The following is a 21,217-nucleotide window of genomic DNA, read 5'->3' on the forward strand; positions in this document are numbered from 1 at the left end:
TCATATGAAACTAACCTTTTTCTTGTCAAAAATTGTTAAGTAGTTAAAAGATATATACAAAAGAACATAATCCTCATTAATAATAATAATAATAATAAAGTAAAAAAAAAGTAAAGTAAAGCTATCACTATAACAGGCCCTGAAGGACCATAAGGTTGTGAGACGTTGAGGGTCCCACATCTCTAGACAATCGGCTCAAAGATGGCGGTAAGGTTGTGGGCCCTACGCACCGGCAGTGCTTTGCTCCCCAAGAAAATTATTTACTTAATTCCTGGTACTCATTTCTGTTAGAGGCTGAGTGAACCCCAGGATTAGGTCAATTGAAAGAATCCAATGACCTCATCGATATTTGAACCCGCGACCTTCCGACTTGTAGCATAGTGCCTTAACGGCATATTCTTTTTGCTTTGTAATGCCACATTGCCTTCCAAGATGGAGCTGTAGTAGACTGGTACCGCTGGTACCACTGGTACCACCTGACCTCTGTGAACAATTTATTAAACTTTGATGCAAGTGAGGCACAGGAAATTCGCATGGGTTAACCCTTCAAAGACCGATTTTCTTGCAAATATCAAAATTAAATTCGTATCTCGCAAGAAACATATTACGTCTCTGCTACAAAGCTCAACCGGTTCATGCGGTTAAGAAAAGAATCGCTATTTAATGTGAGAGTAACATGAAACACAAATGTAATCTATTGGCAAAAGGCAGGGTTTAAGTATGTTAAAGATGTTGGGACATATCTATCACTGCAAACAGAGCACTTGCTGGACCTTTTTGTTTGCTCGGGACTCGGGACTGGTAGGCGATGCGTGCTAGAGAGAGAATTAAAGGGAAGAGTAGGGTCATGCTTCTAGGAGCCCAGGAAACAGAGAACCGCAGCGTACTCTCCCGACCTGACCCATAAGTTATCATGGTAACTTTGGGTGTAACCGTTGGTTCACATGATTGGACCGACAAGATTTGATTGGTTTTCATTTTCGCCAAATATGGCCGGTTGAAGTCGAAGGTTTAAGTGTAGGGTACATGGAGAAATGAACGCGGTAGGAATAATTAAAATCTCTGTTCTTAATAATAAGCGTAGAGATCATCAAATAATAGTTTGCAGGTAAGTAGCCGTTGTTATTTACAAGAGGAATTATTTAAGCTTTGACAGTTAAGACAATGGTCTGTCCACCCCATATCAGCCGAAGTTCCAGTCAGGTTTTGCTTTTGTTACACTGCAGAGGATTGTTATGATGGTTATGATGTTGACTTGATATATTAGGTGTCAGGGTGTATTGCCTGCGGTACATTACTATGTAGGAAGAACAGCAATGGGGAACCGACCTCACCACACCCAAGAGAAAATTGACAGTTTGCTTTGCACTTCGTTGTATGTAGTTAAGAGTAGTTTAGCATAAGGGAAGTGGTTGAGAGTCCTCTTAGAGATTTTTGCTCAATGTTGGCAGCAATTTGATGGCTTCGCAGTGGCGAGTTACAGTTCATGATGACGCTGAATGTAGCCATCTGGTGCAAGGAGGTCCTGTACTGACACTCGCGTTTGGGTGAGTTATTTACAAACTGAAAATCTTGAATTCGAATTTTGAATGGATAATGCGCTCGTATGAAATGGGTTAATGTTAATGAGTTGTCTAGTGTATAATAAGCCGTGTTGGTAAATATATTGTGCTTGAGAATTGAGTATTCTTTACCCATTTTTTACTCTTGTTTTCTGTGTTGGGGTGGCATGATTTAAAAAAAAGAGAAACCATTCTCCATGGTGAAGGACGCTGTTTGGCGTGAAGCCAGCTAGGAGCATGCAGGAATTCCTCAAGTGCCCCCTGCAATGTCACCTGTGAGAAACTGGACTTCTTACCAAGGAAGGAGCACCCAAGATCCCTTACACTCAGATGGCCACTTGCACACCAGTCACAAAGCTGTCTTGTAGTGAAGGTGAGTCTCGTGGAGGAACATTATCGAGTAGGATTTTGGAAACGAACAGTGGGAGAGGCATCAGTATGATGCAGATTGTACGAGAATTATAATTTGTGATTCTTGGTAGGGCTGGTGGGGCATCAGTGGAGTAACTGCTGTCTCAGCTGTCAGAGGATGTGATTGGGCCTTGTCTCAACAGGGAGGATCCAGGAGGGGCCCCCTTCCTCCTGCATTCCATCTGCAGAGAAGGCATGTCACCAGGTGCCAGCAGCAAGGAGCCTGTATAGCAAAGGTGTGTGTTGTCCCTGAAGCAGTTGAGTTTTGAGGATTCTATAGCAATGAAGATTTATATTTTGATCTGGTTCAGGACACTGTAGCTTGACAGGTGGGTATCAGCCTGGAAGCTGCAGTCAGTTATGTTACTCTGAAATGCTGGGTATTCTCCTGTAGGACTACATGATATACATTCATATGGTTTTCCAATATGGTGGAAAAAGAAGTTATGCGGGGTGATTGCTCACCGTTTAAATCACTGTCTGAGCTAGATAATAAGGGAACCTGTGTAAATTGTAGTTGACTGCAAAGTCAACTTATTGAAGTGCTAGAGGAACTAAAATCTTTAAAAACTATAATTCTTTATTACAAAAAGAACATGGATTATGTTATACCGATCTAGCGCAGTCTGAACAAGGTAAGACTGATTCCCCAGACCTTGGCGCACATGAAAGCCAGATGCAGTATATGGTCCATGATAAAGGACATGTTCAAGAGTATAATTACACTCAGAAATGGAAAAGTGCAAAACCCGTAAGGACAACCAGAAGGATGGAAATCCAACGAGATAACCAGTCTATCATAACCGCAAACCGCTTAGAAGTGCTGTCGAATGTCAAAGAGCCTGAATTCAAAAAGGTAACTCTTCAACAAAAAAGTGGGAAGGTTAGAAGAAAAAAGGATAATCTTCAAAATCCAGGAAACAAGATTTTATTTCTTGGTGAGAGTCATGTAAGGGAAATGGCGGCTAAATTACGACATAACCTAGATGTGGAATACATTGTTCAAGGACTAGTGATACCTGTTGCAGATCTAGCAACAGTTTTAACTTCAGGTGTGAATGATATTGAGGACTCATCTAAAAAGGACTTGGTGATTGTGTGGGGTGGTACTAAGGATGTTAGCAGGAATGAGACTGATAAGGGAATGATCCAAATTAGGAACTTTGTAAACAAGAATACTCACACAAACGTTTTAGTTATGAACCTACCACATAGACATGACTTGGAGCAAAAATCATGTGTAAATGATGAGGTGAAAAGGTTTAACAGAAAGTTAAAAAAAATTATGAAGGTTTTCAGAACTTCACGTGTTATAGAGATAGAATCCGAAAGAGACTCGTTTACTAAACATGGGTTACATATGAATTCAAGAGGTAAGGAGCAGATAGTAAAAAGAATAGTAAAAGAAATTTTGGATATGTGGAGGGAGAAAAAGTCTGACCCAATTATAATGAAAGGGAAGGATGAACAAGAGCTAGAAGAGGAAGGGACTCGTATTCCAACAACAAATGGACCCTTGAAGACAGGTGAGAAAAGAAATGGTCAACCCAGGAACATTTGCTTGCTCTGGAAGGAATCTGAAAATTATAATGCAAATCTACAAGCTAACAAGTGTCCAGCTATGAATGACTCAGTAAAAACAACTACAGAGCAAAAAAATGAACCAGTACGCAAATCAAATAGACTCCAAAAACTACCAGCAGTTAACAGTATGGAATGTTTGAGTCTTGAGGAGACTGATGACTGCCATAAACTTGGGAACAGTGTTGTGAGTGTAGATATTCCATTAAAGACTGATGTGGTTTGTGTGCATATAACTTGAAAAGAAAATGATGACCCACTGCCAGCAGACTCAGTGGGTAAATCTACAAGAGTAAATGACGACTCTCAGGAACAGGTAATAGCACGCAAATCAACGAGATTAAGAAAACTCCCACCTATTAGGAAGCAAGATGTTTTATGGTAAATGTAAATTGTAACATCGCCTATCTGAGTGGTAAAAGTGTTAGTGGTGTAAGTAAGAATAATAAACCAAATATGTGTAAATAGTAGTAGAGAAGAAACCTTATTTACTAGTAGTGGTAACACCAAACACCAAAAGAAATGTTTTTATCAATCAAACAGATCACTGTCTTTAACTGTTTATCATCAAAACATAAGAGGTTTGAGAAGGAAAGTAAATGAACTGTTAAGCCAATTATATCCGACTTTCCCTCATGTTCTGTATCTTTCTGAACATCATATGAACTATTTAGAGCTACAGCAAATCTTTTTATATAGTTATAGTTTAGGGGCTAGTTACTGTAGAGCATCATATGAAAAAGGAGAAAAGATAAAGTATGCAAGCATTGACCTTGCAAAGTATTGTAAGGAAAGGATTTTGAGGTTTGTGCCATTAAGTTATATTTGAATACTAAAAAGGTGTGTATAATTGCTATATACAGATCTCCATCAGGCAATTTTGATACTTTTATTATTAAATTAGACGCAATCCTTAAGAACTATTTATTGTTACTATTGACTTCATTGTTTGTGGCGACTTAAACATAAATTATTTAGTTGACAGTGATAGAAAAAGCCAATTGGAAGCCTTGCTCAAAACTAAAAAATTAACGAGTGTAGTTAATTTTCCAACTCACATTCAACATAATTCCGCCACAGCTATTGACAATATTTTTTATCAATATTACCAAGGGTGGAAATTATTCCATAAGTCCAATAATAAATGGGCTTTCAGATCATGATGCCCGGACTATAACATTACATTCTTTTAGTCTAAGACCACCCACTAAAAATTTGTGCTGACTAGAAACATTAACGAATATACAATAAATGACTTTCTCCTTAAATTAAGCTATGAAACTTGGGATACTCTTTTCTCCACGGATAATGTCAATGAAATGTACAATTCCTTCCTAGACTCCTATTTGAAAATTTTCTACTCTAGCTTTCCTTTAAAGAGAGTCAGCATTGGAAAAAAGAATTGTAATAATTGGATTACTTTAGGAATTCTAACCTCTTGTAAACATAAAAGAGAACTCTTCATAGCATGTAGGGACGGTAATAATCTAAATCTCGTTAAACTACTATAAAAAATATTGTAAAATTTTATCTGCTGTCATCAAGGAAGCAAAAAGACTTAATTATGCAGACAAAATTAGTAAATCCCTGAACAAGAATAAAACCATCTGGGATATAGTTAAATTAGAAACTAATAAAACAAGAAATACTGATAAGAATATTACTTTAAATATTAAAGGGACTCTGGTCAATAACCACCAAGTGATAGCTAATGAGTTTAATAAATATTTCTCATCTATAGCTAAAAATATTAATAANCTTTTCTCCACGGATAATGTCAATGAAATGTACAATTCCTTCCTAGACTCCTATTTGAAAATTTTCTACTCTAGCTTTCCTTTAAAGAGAGTCAGCATTGGAAAAAAGAATTGTAATAATTGGATTACTTTAGGAATTCTAACCTCTTGTAAACATAAAAGAGAACTCTTCATAGCATGTAGGGACGGTAATAATCTAAATCTCGTTAAACTACTATAAAAAATATTGTAAAATTTTATCTGCTGTCATCAAGGAAGCAAAAAGACTTAATTATGCAGACAAAATTAGTAAATCCCTGAACAAGAATAAAACCATCTGGGATATAGTTAAATTAGAAACTAATAAAACAAGAAATACTGATAAGAATATTACTTTAAATATTAAAGGGACTCTGGTCAATAACCACCAAGTGATAGCTAATGAGTTTAATAAATATTTCTCATCTATAGCTAAAAATATTAATAAATATAACGAACTTAGCTTTCATAACCCAGATAATATTACTCCTCTTCATTATGTATCGCAGTCTTTTAAGACTCCGTTTCCAAACATTTATATTAATGATTTGCCCAAGATTGTAGACAGTAAAGCTATACCTATTTTGTTTGCTGATGATACAAGCATATTAGTCAAAGNCATTGGAAAAAAGAATTGTAATAATTGGATTACTTTAGGAATTCTAACCTCTTGTAAACATAAAAGAGAACTCTTCATAGCATGTAGGGACGGTAATAATCTAAATCTCGTTAAACTACTATAAAAAATATTGTAAAATTTTATCTGCTGTCATCAAGGAAGCAAAAAGACTTAATTATGCAGACAAAATTAGTAAATCCCTGAACAAGAATAAAACCATCTGGGATATAGTTAAATTAGAAACTAATAAAACAAGAAATACTGATAAGAATATTACTTTAAATATTAAAGGGACTCTGGTCAATAACCACCAAGTGATAGCTAATGAGTTTAATAAATATTTCTCATCTATAGCTAAAAATATTAATAAATATAACGAACTTAGCTTTCATAACCCAGATAATATTACTTCTCTTCATTATGTATCGCAGTCTTTTAAGACTCCGTTTCCAAACATTTATATTAATGATTTGCCCAAGATTGTAGACAGTAAAGCTATACCTATTTTGTTTGCTGATGATACAAGCATATTAGTCAAAGGTTCTAGCTTAGGGGGCTTTCAAAATAAGATGTCTGACACCTTCACTTGCGTAAATAAATGGTTCAAAACAAATTTACTTTCAATAAATGTTAACAACATTGTATTTTAGCGTCCTGTTGCACTGATCTTCATCCATGATATGTAAGCAGTGTCCGTCTTTTAGTGCACTCAATTTTACTTGTTACTTCACAACATGTTTCGGCACTACAGTGCCATCATCAGGTGCTCTATTTACGTCAGTCTATTTCATTGCTTGCCATTATGTCATTGTAAAATTTAAAAAGTATTTAAAAATGTAAAATAAATTTTACAATGACATAATGGCAAGCAGTGAAATAGATTGACATAAATAGAGTACCTGATTCCATGATTTATTTAATCCGTCTTGCAGTGCATACACTCATTTAACTCCTTCTCCCCCTCGCACTACATGTTTCGGCATAATAATGCCATCTTCAGGTGCTTACTTATCCACGTCAAACCAGTTCATTGCATGCCATGTTCACACATTAAAATAACTAAACTCAACTCACTCAAAACGAAGACAGAACACACACACATACCCAGGAAGCCCAACAGTATAACACACGCAGTCGCAGGAGCACAACACAACAAAAGCACAACACACAAGATAGTGAAGGAGTGCTCCAACAAAGGAGAATGGGCGTGACTGACGTAGTGAGGGGCGACGTAGCGATGTGGTATCCTGAACAGTTTTAATATTTTAACGTTTGACAATGTATATGATAGATACATATTTTAGTTATTTTAATGTGTGAACATGGCATGCAATGAACTGGTTTGACGTGGATAAGTAAGCACCTGATGATGGCATTATTATGCCGAAACATGTTGTGAAGTAACAAGTAAAATTGAGTGCACTAAAAGATGGACATTGCTTACATATCATGAATGTTAACAACACTCATTGTATTCATTTTAAAACTAAAAATAAATCCACAATTGATGTAAATATTGTTTATAACAATCAACAAATAACAGCTATGTCTAACATTAAGATCCTTGGCATAAATATAAATGATTCATTGGACTGGAGAGGTCATATTCAATGTATTATCCCAAAACTGAGTTTGGCATGTTATATTATGAGGAGTATTAAGTCATATATGTCTTTCAATGTTCTGAAAATTATTTGTTATTCATATTTTAATTCGATCATAAGCTATGGCTTAATGTTCTGGGGAAATTCGCCCCACAGTTTTAAAATATTTAGAATGCAAAAAAGAATAATAAGAATTATGATGGGCTGTAGGAGAAGGGCTTCGTGCAGGAATTTGTTTAGGAAGTTTGAAATTTTGCCTCTTACAGTTTAGGAAGTTGGAAATTTTGCCTCTTGCATCACAATATATTTTTTCACTCATGTTGTTTGTGATCAATAACAAGTATCTCTTGATTTTAAATTCAGAAAAGTATAATACAGGTACAAGACAATCAAATAATTTTATCTGCCTACAGTAAATTTTACAGTTTACCCAAAGGGAGTGTACTGTATGGGTATTTAACAATCTTCCTCCACATATTAAAGATATATCTCATAATCCAAGGAAATTTGAAGCCTGTCTAAAATATTTTTCTTTATACACATTATTTTTATTCCATTGATGAATATCTTCAATTTAAGGCTATTGCAAGTCAGTGACATACCAAAGAATTTATATGTAGTTTAATAAATTATGTTTATTATCACCAAGTTTTAAAACTGTTAGTAATAGAACTTTTTATATTTCTGTCATCATTTTATTTTATTCTATTTTTGGCTTATTTGTCTTTTATATATGTACCACTTGACGTGTTCCATATCCTACCTGTTGTACTGTGGATCTATGGAATGTAAAATAAATGAATGAATGAATACCCCAACCCACATGATCACAATATAGTGGGGTATGCTGTTTGTAAGTTGGAGGGGCAGACTCATTTGCATATTAATTGCTGATGCACTTCTGGTAGAATGTTCATACAGCAGTTTGCCATGAACCTAGCACGAATGCTGTTTATGAGTAGGAATTTGCAGAGTTTGTTCATTAAAAAATAATTATATTGAAAATTTATAGCAAAATGTTTGTTCTGAGGTACTGAAATATTGTCCTTTGAATGCGGTAGTTCCATGCCTCATATTCTTACATCAATGTTCTGGAAGGATATTTACATGTTGTCGTGAGCTGTTACTGTCAATGCAAGTAACAGAGTCTGACATCATCTGAAAGATGTTTGTTGTTGTTGACAGACGTTTGGTGACATCCAGTGAATTTCAATTTTAATTGATTACTTATGAACTGAGCACATCCCAAGGAGCAAGATATGACCTGCTGCCCTGATAACCTTTCCTTAGTCATTTAAGTTATAATTAATTTTTTTGTAATTTGCTTATTGGGGGGTGGAGTCCAGCTGGGTCCACTCAGCACAGCGGCCACTGATTGGTCTATTGTACCTGCCCTGGGTGATTATGATGATGGAGAATTTGGTGGAATGAAGATTGGCAGGGGAAACCGAAGTACTCTGAGAAAACCCGTCCCAACGCCACTTTGTCCACCACAAATCCCACATGACCAGACCCGGGATCGAACCCGGGCCGCTGTGTTGGGGAGGCAGCAACTAACAGCTTGAGCTATGGCGCAGCCTTCCTTAGTCATTTTTTTTATTGCTAGTGGGGTGGGACTAAGTCCCTTGTACTGTGGCCACTTCTGGCCTGTTGTACCAGCCCCAGATGATGGGTGAGGGTGATTGTGGAGCAGTTGGTGGAATGAAGAGTGGCAGGGGAAACCGGAGTACTCAGAGAAAATCTGCCCAGCACCATTTTGTCCACCACAAATCCCACTTGACCAGACCCAGGATCGAACCCGGGCCGCCACGGTGGGAAGCCAGCGACTAACCTCTTGAGCTGTGGTGCGGCCTAATCCTTAGTCATTTAAGTTTTCCAGCTGATTTCTGTCATCAGGTTTCTTAACATGCATTGATTTCCAAGGTGAGGTTGTTGGCCTTAGTCCAACCCTCTTCTGTATGACCCCTACCAAGAGGTTATGTCCCTAGTAGTGTAGTTGTGTAGGTGATTGGGATCATAGACCTCACCAGGGAGAGGGAATTATGAATTCATGAATTCTATGTTTTATGATTTATGTAATTTGAACCCAGGGTGCACTGAACTCACTAAGCTTCATTATATTTCTGTATGTTTCTGTTGACTTGGATAGGTTGTGTATGTCATTAAGTCAAAATTGGGGAAAGAAGACGTGTGCACAAAACTTAGTTTGGAAAAACCTGAAAGGAATATTGAGCTTGATTGAAGTGGCCAAGGATATGAACCCATGACAGGTTTTATAAAAACAATATTTGCTAATTTGGTGGTCCGTTTCTTAAGCAGAGTGCACAGTGGGTGCCAGGGGGTGTTGACTTGCTTCTAGGTAGCTCAGAGGTTGTTGATTGATTGCTGCTGTTGTGGTGGTAATGCTGTTTCTTTAATATTCTTGGCCTTTGCATGCCTCATCAGTGGTGAAGAATTGCATTTCACAGGTAGACTTGGCTTATCTAGCAACTTTTTTCAACCGCATAGGTTTGTGTTAAATTACTGGATGAGTGTCTCTCAGGAATTACACAGGAAGTGATCATGGTCTAATTTAAAGCCATATCCCAGAAATTTCCTGGAGCAATTGAGGAAAGATGCAAAGATCTAGTCACAATAGCAGACTGATAGGGAAGGTGACACCACAGTCAAGTTCATATTGTCGTGATACTTCACATTGCGGCCACAGTCATTGCGAGAGAGGTAGCATTCAGAGAGGCTGTATGACCAGCTCTGGGGCACAGGTGCTTTACATTAAGAGTTAAATCAGCTGAAGCATGAAGTCCATACCTGGGTGGGGTATGTAGCAGAAGATAAGAGCATACAGAATTTTTGAGGAAGACCTAGGCTTATATGGGAGGGTAATATTAAAACAAATCTGAAAGAAATGGCATGGGAGAGAGTGGATTGTTCAGGACAGGGATCTGTGTTGGGCTCCATAATATTCTGGGAAGCTCTTTTAATGACCTGAGTAACTACTGACATCTCAAGATAGACTTGCTTCATTTCATTAATGATTCTGATGTATGTCTGTGTGCGCTGTGGGAAGAAAAAGTGATGTACACATTTTTTCGGTTTGAGACTGCATATGGCACTTCCCTGCATGAATTTTAATAGTACCTAGGAACTGTCTCATTTTGTATAAATCGTAGTGCAGTAGGTCAGTGCATGTCATGTACATTTGCATACCTTTCTGTTGCATGTGTTGTGATACTTATTCCAAATCTGTATAGTGGTTTTGTAATGGAATGTTAATCTGCTCGGGAAGCATGTCGCCTGAGCATGCATGACTCGCCCATATCTTAACTGGGACTTGTTTCTTCATTCATGTGAATACTGTATCTCCTTAGAGCACGTAACCCTTTTCTGTATGAATGAAACAGACTGTGGCACTCTGGGCAGCACAAATCTGATCACTCACATCAATCTAGTGCCCAGTTGCGGTGAAATACTGAAAATATCTTGACACTGTGTTTTGTTCATTCACAGTTGGTGTACGGCAAATTAACACATTGCAGACTGCCTGGATCAAAATTCGATGTGTGAATGGAGGAGTTTGCAGAGGCAAGGTAATCAGTGATTTGCATTATAAAAGTTATTTCAAATGGGGTAGAAACTGCCAGGAGTTGCTTCATTATATTTGGAAATTGCATGAGACCATTTTCTAATTACAGTGAAAAAAAAAAAAAAAAAGAAGGTAAAGTTGTCCCTGTCCTTGACTACGCCATGAAGACATGGGGGAGTGCATGTATAGACCCACAAGCAGTTCTGCTGAGATCCTCCATGCCCTGCCTACTCCCTTACAGTACTGATCTGGGGAGGGGGTATGAGAGATAAAATTTATCATGTTTATAATGTACTGCAGAAATTACATTTCACTTCATGACCAAAGGGTATGTACATATACAGAACAAGGTCCACACAAATAATGACCTAGAAGAATGAACATGAGATGACATATAGCTGTAGTATGGTAGTTCCTCACAGATGGTGCACAGATGAAGAGGTGGACACTGCGCAGTCCTTGCTCATCCATGAACTTGACACAGATTTTCTTCACTGATACTACTCCCAAACTGTCAATATACTGTAACAGTTATATAGGGCTTTACAAATTGCAAATTTGAACATGCTACACAGGATGGAACAAAACTCATGCACAGTATCATTTCATGGTTAAAGAAGGAAGAATGTCAAAAATATCATACAACACCTATCCTGTGATATTTAGTTTTCAAGTGGCACAAGATATGGAATGATTGATCCGTGGGCCAGTGGGTAGGTGTTCCAAGCAGTGCCTGGCACAGTATCCTCTCAAAAACACCCTAATTTGCTGCCATCGACCACTGTTTAATCTGCTTGGAGTCCTGTCACCACAGGATTTCGGAACCAAGGAGGCTTCTGCGCTAAAACCACAACCTCTGCCTTGCAGCTAGAGGTGCATCTTATCACCACAACACTGTCCCTGGCAAACATACCATGCCTGAGATGGATGTTGAACAAACTTCCTTCAGCTATCCACAGAATGTTATGTGAAGTGAGCTCGTCTGCAGAGGATGACTGTCTCAAAACAGAAGAGAGCTCTGCAAGTAGTTGTACAGATGCAACTGATCATCATGTAGTACTTGGCCTTGTTTGCGACAGTCCCAATTCTTGTGCAATATCATCTAGGCTCTCATTCCATGATTGCTGTCTGTACAGTCCATGGATGACCTGAATTCAAGTGTGCTGTAGATGTCCCGTCTTCAAAACACGTTAGCATGTATTATCTATATGACATCCACCTGGATAACACAGTGCACATTCTCGTACAGGAGTACCAGTTTCACTCTTACAGGCACTCAGGTTAAGGAGCACGTCCCAGCATACTTCATGTCCTTCATGTCTCTTGAGTACACGCGGTAACACTGCCAAGATGTTAATGCATTTGACATTGACGTTCATCTCCAGAACTGACTAGCACAAATGCCCAGTAGTTCCTTGTAATAATGGGGAAATGTGTTCATTTGCTCACTCTGAAAGGAAAAAGCCTTTCTGATGGATGCTGTGTAGTGGGGGGAGAACATTCTGTGTAATGGTTACTGACAACTGAAAAGAAAAAGTCAGGTAGTGCCTTCCCAATGTTAATAATCTGTCATTCCAACAGAGAGCTGTACCCAAACACCCTACAAGCAGCATGAACTGCCACTTCGCTTCAGAGGACAGCAGCACCTAATTATCCTTCATTTAAGAGTTTTCCTCACTCACTGTTAAGTTACGTGCATGTGAGATGGTCTTCAACTTAGCATTCAAAATCTACTGCTCCAAAGGATCCTGAAGGTTCATCACCATTTTCACAAAAGCCCTCTACTAGTCTCTATCCTGCGCCAGATCAATCCAGTCCATACTACTCCATCCTATCTCCATAACATTTTAATATTATCCATCCTAGTGGTCTCTTCCCTTCTGGCTTTCCCACCAATATCCTGTATGCTTTCCTCTTCAACCCCATTCATGCTACATTCCATGCCCATGCAATTCTCCTTGGCTTGATCATTGTAATTATACTTGGCAAAAAGTACAACTTATAAAGTTCCTTATTATGCAGTTTTCTTCAACTTCCTCTCACTTCATCTCTCTTTGGCCCAAATATTCTCAACACCCTCAGTCTATGTTCCTCTCTTAATGTCAGAGACTAAGTTTCACACCCATACAGAACTACAGGCAAAATTATAGTTTTGTATATTCTAATTTTTATGTTTTTGTACAGCAGATGGAAGACAAAAGGTCCTGGACTGAATGGTAGCAAGCAATACCCGAGTTCAATCTCCTCTGAATTTCGTCGTGAATCAGGTTTTGATTTTGTATCGTTCACAAATATCTGAACTGTGCCATATTTTCAAAACATGTTACATATGTTTATGTCATGATTTTGCCCTGCATTTTTGTCATGAGACAGAAACATATACTTAGTTTTCTCTGTGTTTACTTCTAGACCAACCTCCTTATTAGTGTCAATTAAAGTTTGTGTTTTTCTTTATGGTACCTGTGTTATCACTAGGGCCTGGATCTTTATGCACTAAAAACACTTAAAATATGCGCTAAATAGCGGGAAAATAAACTCCAAAAATAAAACAATATGCACTTAAGAAGTAGGTCACTTTATACAGACTCACCTATTTACATGTATCATTCACTGCAGAAAGTAGCATCACAATAGGCAACTAGAAGTTTTTCAACGTTTTCTGGTGACAAACCACGTCTACTGTCTGTCAAAATTAGTTCATAGACTGAGAATGATCTTTTTATGTCAACTAATGTCATTGGACACGATTTATACACTGGCGCCGAAGGGTCGGAACGAAACTGAGGGCCCACAGTCTTGCAGCATGTAGCCTGTCGCTATACCGACTGAGCTATCAGAAAGTTTAAAATGTACAAATATTGCATTATTTTTTATCAAAGTTCAAAATTAATTCTGTCTTTGTTCTTGTAGTTTAATGGCCTCAGCATACGAGAGCTGTGTGATGTTGACTATAAATTATTTTATAAGTTGAATAATTTTGGTGTTTCTGCAAAATTATTAGGAGCTGCATAAGAAATTCCTGAGAGATCAATCCATTGATTATCACTCTTATTGACATCTAAAATGGCAGGTCCTACAGTGGATCATGGTGATGACACTGAAGTTTTCATCAATGATAGTACGAAACAAGTGAGGTAACGAGTGCTTGTTGTCCTAAATTTAAAACAGACCTCAGATCAGCACAAAAAATTATTGAACTGCTACAAGAAGAGATAAACGTGCCCAATTGTACTGTAAGTACAGACTCATGTTACTTCCACAGTTCGAACTCAAAAAAAGGGAACCGGGTTCTTGTGTTCATGAATCTCCGCTGGAACATCTGGCAAACGTGACTTAGGTTTTTTCATGGTTTTTCACAGAACCACCAGGCATGTGTTTTTGGACTTAGTATCCCTAATCAGGTGACAAGCACCAAGACTTTTGAATACATTATTTACTAATCATTGGCCATTTTATACTATATAGTTTCCGCTACGAAGTGTGTTGTGAAATCATGAAAGGAAATGTAGTGCAGGAGCAATTTTGAATGTTGTTAATAATCGGACACAACTTTCAGCACCAGAAGAGATAGTGTCCAACATCAGGACTGAGCCTGATAACAGTGAACTGGATCTACAGATAGCCCTCAAGAAAGCACGGAGACTGAAGCTGCAGGAAGCTGTTACAGAATCAAAGAACAGTGTAGAAAAGGTACATCACAACAGCAGATTTCCTTTTTAATCCTCACAAATAGTTGGCTGTAGTAGGGGTCATTTCTCTTGTTCAGTGAAGGCCATCTTCCCCTTACCTGCCTCTCTGCTTTTTCTCCCTGAGACAAGAGAGGAGCAGCCCTGTGGATAGGTGGTGGGAGGTGATGAAATTGTCCCTAGCTACAGAATCCTGTGCCATGTTTAGTTCCTACACAGTGTCTCCATATGTTCCAGTTATAAAATGTTGCACAGAACTTTGTAGTAAAGTTCATTATGATGTTTCCTCCTTGGTTACTTTACAAAACCATTGTACCCTAGAGAAACTATATTGTAATTTAACCTGAGGGCTATTAAATTGTTTCTCTCACAGTTTGTTGTGGTTGGCCTCAAACCAGTAAATTATATCTTCACATTTAAGTAATATAATCATCCTTTCTTACTGTGCTATGAACTGAAAGGTAATGGGTTCGATTCCCAGATAGGTAATTGGATTTTTAGATTGATATCATCCTTTGCTGTATTTTGGTTATTGAGACCTGTTATGGCCTCCTGTCAAATAGGCACCAGGGGCTGTTTCCCCGTGTGTGGGAGTGGCATGGAGCTGGCCACTCACCTCCATCTAGAGCAGGCATGTCCAGTGCGTCGATTGCGGGATGATTTTTGGTCGATCTCATAGGCCTATAAGGAAATTATACGTGAAAAGCATGTAAATTCACTTGTAATATAATATGATTATATTCAGATTTTGAAGGGAAAATACATATTAAAGTAGTCTGTACTTTCAGTGTATGTTGCTTTTACAACAAACATCATGTGTCGTGTTATTTTTGCCAGTATTTTTGCTTAAAGCGAGGTACAACGATAGGAGAAGGTGGTAGATCACTGGCAGTTTTGACACTAAAAAATCGATCACAACCTGTTTGATCTTGAAGTTGGACATGCCTGATCTAGAGCATAACTAATTAAGCATAGGGACAGCTTTGCATTTATGGATACTACAAAACAATGCTGTATAGCTACATAATTTAACTGTTTGTGATTTGTGATGTCTGTAGGTGGCAGAGTCAGTACTGGAGAGACACTCAGAAGGAAACACGGAAGGTGGTTCCATTGTGCTGAATGCTACTGCAGAATTCTGCTGTACATTGGGTGACATCCCCATTTATGGTCTGGCTGGCAACAGGGATGAGGATGCTCAGGAACTCGTGAGTGCAATATAACCATCCGCAGATACATGTACACTTGGCAAGGCACTTTGATTTAGCATGTGTCAAGACTGGATACAGTCCATTGCTCATGTACAGTTATTTACTGCAGTTGAATTCCATGATAATGGATATATAAATTACTGAAATGGAAACATCCAACAGAAACCCTAGAAATGAAAGCACTTGTTATATAGTAAGAATGTGATAGTTGAGATGGTAGAACCTTTTTCTTCTTCTTCTTCTTGACAAGTGGTACCTTCTGGAATAAAATGCCGTGTAATGTGATAAGGTCCATAAGCATTTTGAAGGAATGTCAGTGGACTTACAGGATGTTACTTCCCAGAAGATAGTGCCTTTCTCAATCTCCTCTACAAGAATCTGAAATCCAGTCTTCTTTTCCCATCTTTTATTTCTTTTTTCTCCCTGCCATGTGCATGATACAAAGGTAGAAAAAACGCTATTAGGAATTACATGTTTAATTGAAATAGGGATGAATAAATAGCTCAGAACATGATAAAATGAAAAACCAATAGTTCTTGTAATTTTATTCATTGCAAAGTGAATTGAATGTTAATCATCACAGTATTCTCACTGCAAACTCAGAGTCAGTTTGGCAGGTGCACATTGCTTGGCAGAATGAGAGTATGTTTCTATTATGTAACTTTAAGCATACTATGATATTAAAAGATATTTTGGCAAAGAAATTTCAAGATGATCAGTATAGTCAGAAGAATTCCATCTTCTGGGGTATCGTCTGAATTTCTGGGGGAACATGTCCCCTGAATCTTCAGGGTCAAAGAATAAACAGAACAAGAAGCCACCGTGAAGCAGGTAGGAACCCTGGCTTTGTTACCTGCCAGTGCTGGTTTCTTGCTTGATTTATTCTTCATCCCTGAAGATGGAGGCAACATGTTTCTGCAAACTGTCTATTGACTTTCGACAGACTACACGGCATTATATCCCAGATGACAGAACTCTTCAAAACCACTGCTGTCAGAAGCTCAAATACTACACAGTATAGTAATTCTTTATACATTGGTTGGTGGGTAAGCAATTCAGATTTCAGACTATCTCAAGGTAATTTTGAATTGGTAATTTTTGGACTGCGCATTTGCGTTCTGCTAATCTCATACAAAATTTACATTACAGGACTTGGAGAGGGAAATGATTGAAGAGAAGAAACGTCAGGAAGAAGAAGGCAAACGTGGAGCTTGGAATGAAGTTGAGATTGGTGAGTCATTAGCAGATTCTTTATGTACAACATAGGCCTATTCAAATTAAGGGATATTGACGCGATAGTATTGGTTTTAATTGTGCATTTATATTTTAAGTATTTCATAAATGGTGTGAAAGTAAAGCTATCCCTGTAACAGACCGTGAAGGCCCATAGGGTTGTGAGACGTTGAGGGTCCCACATTATCTAGACAGTCAGCTCATAGATGGTTTTAAGGTTGCCAGCCTTAAGCGCCGGCTGCACTTTACTCCCCAGGAAAATTATTTAATTAATTCCTGGTACTCATTTCTGTTAGAGGCTGAGTCGGCCCCAGGACCATAGTGCAGCTGGAAGGATTAGGTCATTTGAAAAAAAATCCAATGACCTCATCGGATAGTGTACCATATTTAATCATATACTGCAGTTTTGTTAGGGGTTTTAGTAGAAACACATTAATCATTACTGTTTAATATTAGTAGCAGTAGGATGGTTGAGGCACTATGCTACAAGTTGGAAGGTCGTGGGTTCAAGTCCCGACGAGGTCATTAATTTTTTTCAATTGACCTAATCCTTCCAGCTGCACTATGGCCCTAGGGTCAACTCACCCTCTTAACAGAAATGAGTATGATTTGTTTCATTCTGGTCCATCACACTAATATTATGAAAAAGTTAAATAGTTCCATTCAGTGTGACTGGTTATGATATTCTTATTTCAATTATTCATGCCTTTAGATGTTTCGGTCTTCAGAGGGACACCTTTACATCAGTACTGTTAGAAACTACTATTACAGTACATGTTCTAAAAGTTAAAATATATACATACAATATAAATAATATACAATTGGCTGTAAAATCTAAAGTCTTTACAACTACTGCGGCTGTTCCAATACTTTAAAATATTTATAGTTAGTTTGTCAAGATTCTGTTGGAATTGATAAACCAAGCTGGTTCGTGTTGTCCCTCTTATTATTTCTTTTGACGGGGGCTGAATGTGTTCCACCTTGTCGTTCTCGAGAAGAGGGTTCTTTAATGTTGTCCTGTATGTGTTTCTGGCCCTCTGTGTTGCTTTTACTCAACTGTACTGATGTAAAAGGTGTCCCTCCAAAGATGGTCTCTGAAGACCGAAATGTGTAAGGGCATGACTAATTGAAATAAGAAAATCATAACCAGTCCCACTGAATGGAACTATTTAACTTTTTCAGAAATGAGTACCAGGAATTTTCATGGGGGGTAAAGTGCAGCCAGTGCATAAGGCTGACAACCTCACCACCATCGATGAGCCAATTGTCTAGAAAATGTGGGAGTCTTAATGTCTCACTACCCTATGGGCCTTCATGGTCTGTTACAGGGATAGCTTGGCACATAAGGCTGACGACCTCACCGCCGATTGTCTAGAAAATATGGAAGCCTCAACATCTCACAACGCTATGGACCTCCACAGTCTGTTACAGGGATAACTTCACTTTTTCTTTTTTTACTGTATAGTGTCTTGGTATGTTATGAATGTTACTCATGAAGAATGCCGTCTTCTGGGATGTGGCACTGTATAGATATTGTGTAAACTGATGTTTTTGAGGAATGTATCGCCTCCATCGTCAGGGTATAAAAATCCACAAGCGAACTAGCGTGAGCAGGTGGCTGCAGACTAAGTCACCTGAGTGTCCTGTAGCTGTCAAGTCTTCTCCGCAGCAGGCCTTAGGGGAGAGTGTTGTCATGGGCACAAGGATCGGCCACTTGCTTTGATTATGTAGTAGAGTAGGAGATTTTGAAGGGTAAAGAATATCTGAGCTTTGAATACTTTGTCATCTCCTCTATAGCTGGATTGCAAGTCTCATCTTGTCTCTCGGGATTGACCCACTTGAGTATTAGGGAGGTCTACATGATGGTCAAGACAGGACGAAGTAAGCAAGCAAGACTAATTAAGGAATTTAATATACAGCATTGTTTTATCTTTTTCAGAGATGATGGAAAGTTTGGGCGTCGCGAGCGTTACAGTGGTCTGACCTCAGACTTCAAAGAAAAGGAGGGCTACAAACCAAATATTACACTCGACTACACAGATGATGATGGACACGTACTTAATGCAAAGGAGGCTTTCAGGTTAGCACAGATAATAGCATATCTGTTTTTAAGATAGGTCACACTGTGGAGGGTAGCCTGTCCAATGGTAGTACATTCTGTAGAGCAGAAAAATTTTCCACAGTAATTGCAATTTTAAGAAAAAAATTCCAAGGAGGAAGCAGTTTTTCAGTGGAAACAGACAAGATTATGGGACTACCGTGTTATCATCCATGTGTGCCATCCTCACGATAATGTTTGAACCAATTGATGGATTTATGTGAAAACCTGTATTGTCATCGTGCCACTCACATGTTCTTTTAGTTGTGTACCATCAGCCATATTAACTTGGTGACTGAGTTGGGAGCACCACTAGAGCGACTTAAGTTAGGTCCTTAAGAAAAAGGTTCTGGGGTAAGCTGTTATACCCATTCAGAAGGTTTTGAGTTCGAACCCTATTTGCATCTGTGTACAGATTTTTCTGCTCACAGATGATGCCTTTACATCTACCAGAGTTCAAGCTTCAGGAATACAAAGGATGCCCCCCCCCCAATGGATTAGAGCCCATGTTAAATTGTAGGGTCCCTCTGCTGACCAGCACTATCATGATTACCCTATCATGGGTGGTGAGATTATTGTCTTCCACCCCAGATGCTTTCAGTAGAACATTTTGATATATACTTGTTGTATTGACTTCCTTTTCACCCATTCTGTATGTGACAGTTTGTAACTAGCCAACATATTGTGACGTTTGAGTGTGTAAATACTTTGTACTTGATACAGTTTGTTGTGTAGGCACAGAATGTGGCAGAATGGTTCATTTTGCAGATAGGTTGCTTGAATTAGGAAGAAACATGCCTCAAAATTATTACTATCCCATTGTACTTTTATTAAAATATTTTGTGTTAATCATTTCAATATCTATGACTTTAATGTGCTGTAGCATGCCCATTTCTGGCAATTGGCTGTATGAGTAAGTTGTGTTGGAAAACAGAATGTTACATATTTTTATTATTTCACAAAATAACAGATTGAACTATATGGATCATACCTTTTTTTCTGGCTGAAACTTCAGGATGAAAGGATTTTACATGTTACTTGGAAACATACAGTGACTTTAATGTTGTCTCTGTTTCTAATTTCAGATACCTGTCTCATGAATTTCATGGAAAGGGACCTGGCAAAAATAAAGTGGAGAAACGAAAGAAGAAAACTGAACAGGAGGGAGTGAGTATCAGTCCAGATCTGGTCATGAGCTCTCATTTCTAATACAAGCCGGAAGGTCATGGGTTCAAGTCCCGATGAAGTCAATGGATTTTTTTCAATTGACCTAATCCTTCCAGCCGCACTATGGCCCCTGGGGTCGACTCAGCCTCTAACAGAAGTGAGTACCAGGAATATTCTTGGGGGTAAAGGGATGCCGGTGCATAGGGCTGACAATCTTGCCACCATCTGTCAGCCAATTGTCTAGAAAATGTGGGAACCTCAACATCTCACAACCCTATGGGCCTCCACGGCCTGTTACAGTGGTAGCTTTACTTTGCTTTAGTATAGTGTAGCACCCTGCTGCACTTCATTTAGTACCAAATTGTTTCACAGTCTCACGTGCAGCATGTCCTTTTGTAAAACTTCCTAAAAGTTATTCACTACATGTTTCGACCTATAAGGTCAGGTGTTTTAAAATTATAAATGAGGAAACTGCTATGCTTCCATATTGTGGTTGTTGCTCATCACTATGTGGTCCCTTCTATGCGCATGTATATACGAAGTGGCAGGTTGTTATGCTGCGTGTCCCTCTTGCACTGCATAACACAGCAGGCAGAGCAACCTGCCACTTTGTGTATACATGCGCATAGAAGGGACCGCATAGTGATGACCAACAACCACAATATGGAACCACAGCAGTTTCCTCAT

At 38.4% G+C, this 21,217-nt stretch overlaps 1 protein-coding gene across 5 annotated transcripts; it reads left to right on the forward strand.

The window, feature by feature from the left end:
• The first annotated feature begins 983 nt into the window (after positions 1-983).
• LOC111866949 (U4/U6.U5 tri-snRNP-associated protein 1) lies at positions 984-20,554 on the forward strand. Of its 5 annotated transcripts, XM_023856342.2 has the most exons (10): positions 984-1,108; positions 1,452-1,547; positions 1,746-1,935; positions 2,045-2,209; positions 11,060-11,139; positions 14,692-14,825; positions 15,880-16,029; positions 17,182-17,263; positions 19,205-19,345; positions 20,449-20,484. In XM_023856342.2, exons 5-9 carry the CDS (start codon positions 11,109-11,111, stop codon positions 19,246-19,248), a joined length of 441 nt encoding a protein of 146 aa, XP_023712110.1. In that variant the 5' UTR covers positions 984-1,108; positions 1,452-1,547; positions 1,746-1,935; positions 2,045-2,209; positions 11,060-11,108; the 3' UTR covers positions 19,249-19,345; positions 20,449-20,484. The 5 variants fall into 5 exon arrangements, with proteins under 5 accessions (XP_023712110.1, XP_023712106.1, XP_023712107.1 ...); XM_023856338.2 differs by lacking the exon at positions 19,205-19,345 and having other exon boundaries at positions 20,449-20,554; XM_023856339.2 differs by lacking the exon at positions 19,205-19,345 and having other exon boundaries at positions 2,117-2,209; positions 20,449-20,554.
• The last annotated feature ends 663 nt before the right edge of the window (positions 20,555-21,217 follow it).

This window comes from Cryptotermes secundus, unplaced genomic scaffold, assembly GCF_002891405.2.
Source record: "Cryptotermes secundus unplaced genomic scaffold, Csec_1.0 scaffold899, whole genome shotgun sequence".
Lineage (NCBI taxonomy): Eukaryota > Metazoa > Arthropoda > Insecta > Blattodea > Kalotermitidae > Cryptotermes > Cryptotermes secundus.

What these genes read in the sequence shown, in the direction of transcription:
- LOC111866949 (XM_023856338.2), top strand. Translation starts at nt 11,109, where the DNA reads ATGTGTGAATGGAGGAGTTTGCAGAGGCAAG. An exon ending in GAGGAGTTTGCAGAGGCAAG is followed by an intron (nt 11,140 to 14,691) that starts GTAATCAGTGAT and finishes CACAACTTTCAG; the next exon opens with CACCAGAAGAGATAGTGTCC. An exon ending in TTGGAATGAAGTTGAGATTG is followed by an intron (nt 17,264 to 20,448) that starts GTGAGTCATTAG and finishes TTCTAATTTCAG; the next exon opens with ATACCTGTCTCATGAATTTC.